The sequence below is a fragment of the Amphibalanus amphitrite genome, unplaced genomic scaffold (genome assembly GCF_019059575.1).
Source record: "Amphibalanus amphitrite isolate SeventyFive unplaced genomic scaffold, NRLGWU_Aamphi_draft 001649F_arrow, whole genome shotgun sequence".
Lineage (NCBI taxonomy): Eukaryota > Metazoa > Arthropoda > Thecostraca > Balanomorpha > Balanidae > Amphibalanus > Amphibalanus amphitrite.
The window spans coordinates 31,379-39,043 of record NW_024883142.1 but is presented as its reverse complement, the minus strand read 5'-3'; the positions used below and the strand labels follow the sequence as shown (position 1 = coordinate 39,043).

The window sequence follows — 7,665 nt, the reverse complement described above, 5'->3', positions numbered from 1 at the left end:
CTGAGATTAGACGGAATTTGGTTATCATAAAAGGACAAAGACGAAAGACGGAACCCGTTAAAAGAACGAAGCCAGTTTGACGCTACCCCAACCCAAAAGGATGCGTTTCCGTATCATAAAGAGACAAAGACGCCTCTGGTGACGTAAGACTTTGCGTTGTTCGTGAAAAATAACGCATCAGAAATAGCGCTGCTCTTCAGCAGCGCTTTTTTACGGTATTGATACGATATTTAGCTGGTTTATTATTATTATTATTTTATTATTTCATATTCCCACTAACCGGTTGCGAGAACAACTTGTGCGAAATGTGTTTCAGGCTGCATGCTAATCGATATGTGAACTGTATGACATTGGTCGGGAGTTTTTTGACACGAAAATTAGTCAATTTGACATTAGACCGCCACCTTATCGCTCTGGACTGCAGCTATCGTTGTTTAGCGGGCATACACCAAGGCCGTATAAGAGATTAACAGGCAGGATTGGACACCTTGAGATGCAATATCCAGTAAGTGGTAGGTGTTTACTGTTTGCAACTGCCTCCCAGTAGCTCCACCCTCACCTGGCCTGTGTCCTGTGTCCTCTGACGCCTCGACTGGTATCACGATTGGAGGTCTGAGTCACGTGGCACTACAACTTCTCGTTAGCACTTAAAGTTCTTGTTTGCACGCAAAGAAATTCGTATACACTCCGCCAGGCTCAAGCGCTCTCGCTGGACTGTCCTCACTGTCCCCACTCACAGAGAAGATCCACAGGAAATTTCTTCCCCCGCTCCCCCTCCCCCCTCTTTAGCGTCAATCCGTCAAAACAACACCTGCGCCCCCCGTCTCTCTCTTTACCTACTCCTTCCCTCTCTCCCTCCCTTTCATCCCGAGCCGCCGCGCGCGTTCGCCGCGCGCCGCGTCGTCCCCTAGAGCGATAAGATGCCTTATCAGTATCCCCTCCTCTTTTATCTTTACCGCCTGTCCCGAGCCGCCACGCTAACTCAGGGTGTCTGCATTGTTCCCTTACCGCTTATTAGACACCCTATCACTGAGTAAGACATAGGCATTACCACATTTGTACGCAAAAACAATCTTTGGTGGGTTTCAGCCTAGCAGGGAAGACTACAACATATTACATACTTCGCCTATCTATATTATCCTTGATCGTAGCCAAGGCTATGCATCGTAGCAGACAACAGCCCCCGGTCCCATAAAAATTCAAATATGATCCCACATAATTGCAGGTTCTCATTTTATTAAACCTATATAGCGATCACAGAATATTTTCTTAGTCTTATTGCATTTTTTTGTGACGAAATTTATAAGAAAATATTGCAGGAAATAATTCCTGTTTCATTTACTAAAGCTCTTGATCATTTAGACGAAAAACGCATCCTAGCAAAACAACGAAGGGGGAGGGGTAGAGGGACGGAACCTTTATGATAACCAAGAAGGACGGAATCGTTTAATTCATTGAGTTCTTTTTTTCCTTCCGTCCCTCCGTCCTTTTTCTTTATAAGAATGGCAATGGGCGTCGTTTCACAGGACGCTGTTACCACACTGCTATTCCATTTCGCGAGCTGACGTCAAGCTTGTGGCAGTGTTGGAAAAATCGGCTTGTTGACGTCTCCATGGAAGCCCAATTTGACACGTCTAATAGCATCGCGCTGCTATCATCCATGAAACACCACCCTGATGACTGATCCCCATAGCATACCCACACCGATGCTCACGATCCTTTGATTCTCAAGATTGTATTGTATTGTATTGTATTTACATTTAAGAGCGATCCACATACAAAGTGCGTGGCGATTACTGCTCAGAATCCGTATCCGCGGTTGCTAATCTAATCATTCAAAACAGTTGCACATTCACTCACGTCAAAACTAGGACAAAACACTCTCAGGACAGCCTCATCGCTTTTACCCACCCCTATCCTATTGGTCAGCGACGATGTGCTGATTCATCGTCCACGATTGCGGCTTTAACAGCGCGGGCGAAGCGGGCGGGAGGCAGCTGCGACAGGTGAGGTGGCAGGCTGTTCAGCAGAGCTGCAGCTCGATAGCCAAACCGCCGCTTGCCCGTTTCCAGCCGTGGACGGGGAAGATGGAAGAAGTGATCTTGTCTGGATGGTCTCTCGCGGATAGCGCTATTAGCGACGAACAGGGCTGCTAGTTGCTCAGGTTCACGGCGCTGTATGACCTTGTGTGCGATGACAAGGGTGTGGAAATCGGACATACCGCGCGGGGACAACCACCCGAGTTTTGTTCGCAGGTCGGAGACATGGTCAAATTTACGGCGGCCGAAAATAACTCTAGCGGCGAAGTTAAGAATTTTTTGGAGTCGATCGAAATTTTTTTGGGACCCATTACCATAAACTGAAAGGCAGTACTGGATACGCGATACAACGAGTGCCGTCACGAGCGTTCGAATGATGCCATCTGGGAGACAGTGGCGCGCATGTGAAAGACCAATCAACAGTCCCGTACACCGGCGGCAGAGTTCAGAGACGTGTGCGTCCCATGACATAGTGCTGTCAAAAGTGACGCCAAGGTTCCCGACTTGTGCGCACGGTTGCAACGCTGCGTTGCGGAATGGTACTCTAAAGTCTGGTAATTTACGAAGATTTTGACGAGTGCCAAATACAATAAGCTGTGTTTTACTTGCGTTCACTTTGAGGGCGTTAGCGCAAAACCAGTCGTTGAGAGACGCGAGCGAGTCCTCCATGCGCGAGATGAGAACTTCGAGGTCCCGAGCTGGACCGCTAACCAATACTTGAGTGTCATCGGCATACTGAAACACTTTTGCGTCGCCCGCGTATAGCGATAAGTTGTTAGAGAAAATGGTGAAAAGAAGCGGCCCTAACGCAGAGCCCTGGAAGACACCCATGGCATTAGAAAGAGGCCTAGACAGCACTCTACGTCCGGATACATCTTTCAAAGACACGCTCTGAGTGTGTCCATGTAGATAGGCGGCGAACCAGGAAATTTCAATGCCGTGTAACATCAGTTTTTGCATCAGAAGATCGTGGTCAATCACGTCGAAACATTTACTGAGATCGAGAAGGCATAGCATTGACAAATCCCCCCTATCAGTGGCGGCCAGGATGTGTTCAGTGACAGACAGCAACGCGGTTTCCGTGGAGTGCCGGGGGCGGAAGCCGTGCTGGGAGGATGCCAGAAGGTGATTATAGGTAGGCGTAGAGCTGCTGATGGACAATGCGTTCAACTACTTTCATGATTACAGGAACTAGGGAAATGGGTCGGAAGTTTGCGGGGTCTGAACTGAAGGGTTACCAGACTTGAACAGAGGGTGAACTATGGAATGTTTCCATGAATCGGGGATGTCAGATTGGATTAAGCAGGTATTGATAATATGCAGGATGACACCACCAATAGCGGGGAATCCGAATTTCAGCATGCGGACACACACGTTATCGGAGCCGCAGGCACTCGAGTTACGCATGCTGAAAATAATCCGCTCGAGCTCCCCCAGTGTTATCTCACGAAGTTGAAAACTGCATGCGCCGACACGGGTGAGACGCACATCCAAATCGGTGGGAGTGTTTTGGGCTCGGATCTCGTCAGCGACACGAGGACCGACAGATACATAAAATGAATTTAAATCATCGGCAGATAGATCGGGCTGGACGTCTGGGCCGTCCTTCTTCGCGGCTACCACTGACCTGATGCACTGCCAAACTTTGTTGGGGCCCCGCTCCCCAATTTCCCTCCGTATCTCTATTCGCGTGAATCGTTCTCCTCAAAACCCCTGTATTGGGATGGACGGTTACCACTTGCCACCATCAGACGAAGGCAGCTCAAGAAACGGGCTCTAGTGCGAATATGGGTGACAAGCGCGGCTGAGTCGCCGCCTGGTCACGGCTATACCTACCAATAACTCAGCTTGTCCTTTACGACAGTCTCAAACACTCTATTCGCTAACCGAACAAACTGATTCCTAATGCCTATTGGAGACCAATTTCAATTTCATGATGCTGAATTGGCCTGCATTAATCGTAGTCGTAGACTGGGAATGCCCAAGATGTTCAACAGATGGCTTAAACACTGTTTCATTAAAAAATATGATTCAATACGTGACTGGCAATGTTCCGTGGTGGAGACACCGTCTCGGTCATCGAATAATATCGTAAATACCCAGCTAGGCCGAGCGCCGTTTCGTTCAATGGTGAATTTGAAGAACACATAATTCTGCCTGCAGAAGTGACATAACCGTTCAATGAGAAATAACGTTAAAAGTTTCACCCTTTTCAGCCACGCGAGCTGTTATCACTGCCGACATAGATAGTGTGAGAAACATCACAGCCATCACTAGATAAAATATTTATTCGTCGAGCACACTTTTTCCGACCACGGTAGTATCGCGTTTCTGTAGCAGTCGCAGCTGCTTCTTCTTCATCCGTTTGATCTTGTTGGGGTTCTTCACCACCTGGTACACCTCCGCCTTCAGCGCGTTCTCCGCCGCCTTCTTGGCGTTGTACTCGCGTCGCTTCCGCAGGTCCTCCAGCTTCTGTTTCCGCTCGTTCTTCAACTGGTTCTCCAGCTCCTTCACCACCCGCTCCCTCTGCCGCTTCTGCATCCGCACCTCGTAGCTGACCGGGTCTTTGACCACCACCCGTGACGCCGGCGTCCGCACCGACTTCCAGAACCGGCCCGACTTGGCCAGGCCGCGCGGCGCAGGCGCCGGTCGGACGCGGGTCAGGGCGGGCACGGGGGCTGCCGGGGCGGCCGCGGGGGCGTTCACGGGGGCTGGGCGGGCCGCGGCGCCCACAGCGGCCAGCACCCGCTGCGCAGCGGCCACGCGCCGCGCCGCCTCCCGCTCCTCAGCACTGCTCTCCGCGGCGTCCACTCGCTCCACGTCTACGACCTCGTCCTCCCCGTCCACTTCCATGGCCAGTTCGGCGGCGTCTGTCTCCGCGCACTTTGAAACGGGCTCTGTGGCGGGTTCTGTGGCGTCTGAAGGCACTTCTTTGCCCTCTGAAACTTTCTTCACAGATTCTGATGACGAAGATTCGATATTTTCAGATCCATCCTCGTTTGACCTATCCATGCTCTGTGAGGCATTTTCGGCTGTTTCTTCCGCTTCTATAGCTTCATCTTCACTCGAGTTCGACGCAGTCGGCGTTGAGCTGATAATCGATTTTATTTTTGTCTCACCCTCTGTTGCTTTGGCTGTACTTTTCGCTGCACCATCTGCTGTTAGATCCACCGTGCTTTCTGCAGCCTCCCTACCAGTTTCAGCTGTCGCCGCCTCCCCCGGGACACACAGTGTTGCTGCCGTCTCTTTCCTCTTCTCGTTGCTCCCGCCACCCTGTTTTTCCGGTTTGGACAGAGTCGTGGTCTCCTCCTCGACCGGTTTCAGCTTGCTGGCCGCCTCTCCGCGGTACTTTTCCAGCAGGACCTTGGTGCGGTGACCACGCGCCGGACCACTCTCCTCGGCGGACCCGGCCGACCCCAGCGGCGTCAGGGAGGAGGCGCGTCGGCTCCGCCGCGGAGAGGCCGCCGCCGGCGGGTCGCAGAGCGAACTGTGACGGGCTCGAGCGGCCGCGGCCGGGGAGGGCGCCGCCGCCACGTCCGGCGAGGGCTGGTAGCTCTTCCTTCTTGTGCTGACCATGGCTATGGTTTGGTCAGCTCACTGACCAGCCTGTGGGGAGGGAGATGTGTTAGCAAAGCACCAGTACCTACCTACTGCGGAGAGCATCTGCAGAAAGAAATGCCCTCTGCTCAAAACACATGGAAGTGTGAGAAAATAAATATCATATTTATCCTGTATGGTACAACAATGCATGTCTAATCAGTTTTGGGGACACCCTATGATCAAGAAACAATGACACTGACAAGAAAGGACAACTCCATCATTTTTAAGATTAGGTATCCCTAAGATGATCTGATCATCTGAATATATTGTATTTTGTAATATGTGGAGTCATTGTGTCAGTGAATCCCTGTTGAAGCAGTTCAGTTGTTGCTTGTTAATAAACAGTTTTTGAGTCTGCCAAATGGGTCTGTTAACTGCAAGGCTGCTTCCTGATATGTGCTGCCCCTCTAATTAGCTTTCTGGGTCTGCCAAATGGGTCTGTTAAGTGTTAACTGCAAGGCTGCTTCCTGATGATATGTACTGCCCCTCTGATTAGCAAGAGACAGCCTTTGTGAATCCTTAAAGGGACCCTCCCACCTTCAAAAAAGTTAATGAATTGGCATGAAAGTGATGTCGCTCGGTTCAGAAAGAGCAAAAACGAATATCTACCAAATTTCATCGAAAAATATTCACCGGTTTTCAAGATATTAGACTTTTACTTTTGTTTACTTTTTGGGATCTCCGCTGTTCCTAGCGACTTTATTTGAAAGTGCGGCATTTGTTGCGCGCAAAGCAGCATATACCACCGCGTGCTACAAAACGTTTTAGTCAAACATTTAACGGACGTTCGAAAGCCTGATGACGTCATCAGATTCCCGTAATGGTTAAGAGATAGGGACCACGCTGGTCCCACCCTGCAAGTAAAGGGAAGAAATTTCTTGAACACCATAAAGCTGCGGGGGTTGCGACCAGGATAAATGGTGGTTTCTGAGCCTGGCCGCAAACTTGGCTATCTCAACTCAAAACTAATGTTAAGGTGGGAGGGTCCCTTTAACAACCTTGCAGCTGACCACACAGTTTCCAGTTGTGGAAGCTCTCAAAAGCGGCCCATCAAGATGAATGACATCAACTGGATGTGGTTGCCTGTTTCAACCAATAACAGAATAAATAAGGTTAGGTGAGGTTAAATTTGGTTAAATTAGACTAGCTTGGATAAGGTCAGGCTGGGATGAAAGTTTCAAATGCAAACATCTGTGCTGACATTTAGTTCATTTATTTATGCCTTAAAGTGTCATCAGTAATTACCTAGTGGTTAAGTCAAAAACACCTGCAACCTGAGCCCTGCTTTAAGGCATGCCGCTGCAGGGTGCAGTGCAATGCTGCTGTATTGGTGCAGCGTTTCAGACTAATTCGCCTTGGCGCCCAAGCCTTGCAAGCATCTAAGCTAATTGATGTTTCCATGGAAATCCAATACACCACTACACGCACGGACGCAATGCACTGTAACATCATGCCTTGAAACAGGGTCCCTGCATGCAGCAATTTCTTTTGCTTCTACTGTCCACCAATTAGTGATACAATACAAAAGTCTACCATGTTTGAAGCAATTCTTTCAAAACATTTATAACTTTTAGTTTATAACAAGACTGAGACTGTTCCTGAATTTGATGATATACACCATACACAGAGTCATGAAAGCATTAAAATATAGCCATGCGAATCGCAGGCGACGCAGGGGACAACACACACACACATCTATTTCCACTTTGGAAAATATTCCTTGTAAAATAACCATTCTGCATCCTAACCTCCAAGCCGAAAGAAAGTAAAGCGATGATCATACATAGCGAATACAATGACTGAAAGCATTTTTGGGGATTTAGAACATCTGACGTTTAAAAACACAAATATATTTTTGTTACCTCTGAATGAACGCAGTTTTCTGATAAAAAATCGAACGATCAGACGATAAGCAGCTAAAAGGTTAACTAGTATTCTATAAATCTTAATCTTTAAATCTAATCTATAAATAAATGTAAAACATATTATATGTCCTGATGATGTCATCTGCAAACCATAAGCAACA

At 48.7% G+C, this 7,665-nt stretch overlaps 1 protein-coding gene across 6 annotated transcripts; it reads right to left on the bottom strand.

The window, feature by feature from the left end:
• Positions 1 to 4,307: 4,307 nt before the first annotated feature.
• On the bottom strand, positions 4,308 to 7,635 carry LOC122374372 (coiled-coil domain-containing protein 86-like). Of its 6 annotated transcripts, none has more exons than XM_043353073.1 (2): positions 7,502 to 7,635; positions 4,308 to 5,645 (listed from the first exon to the last, which is right to left on the bottom strand). In XM_043353073.1, exon 2 carries the CDS (start codon positions 5,613 to 5,615, stop codon positions 4,326 to 4,328), a length of 1,290 nt encoding a protein of 429 aa, XP_043209008.1. In that variant the 5' UTR covers positions 5,616 to 5,645; positions 7,502 to 7,635; the 3' UTR covers positions 4,308 to 4,325. The 6 variants fall into 6 exon arrangements, with proteins under 6 accessions (XP_043209008.1, XP_043209009.1, XP_043209011.1 ...); XM_043353074.1 differs by lacking the exon at positions 7,502 to 7,635 and adding an exon at positions 7,388 to 7,447; XM_043353076.1 differs by lacking the exon at positions 7,502 to 7,635 and adding an exon at positions 7,372 to 7,421.
• Between the last annotated feature and the right edge of the window lie 30 nt (positions 7,636 to 7,665).

What these genes read in the sequence shown, in the direction of transcription:
- LOC122374372 (XM_043353073.1), bottom strand. Translation starts at nt 5,615, where the DNA reads ATGGTCAGCACAAGAAGGAAGAGCTACCAGCCCTCGCCGGACGTGGCG.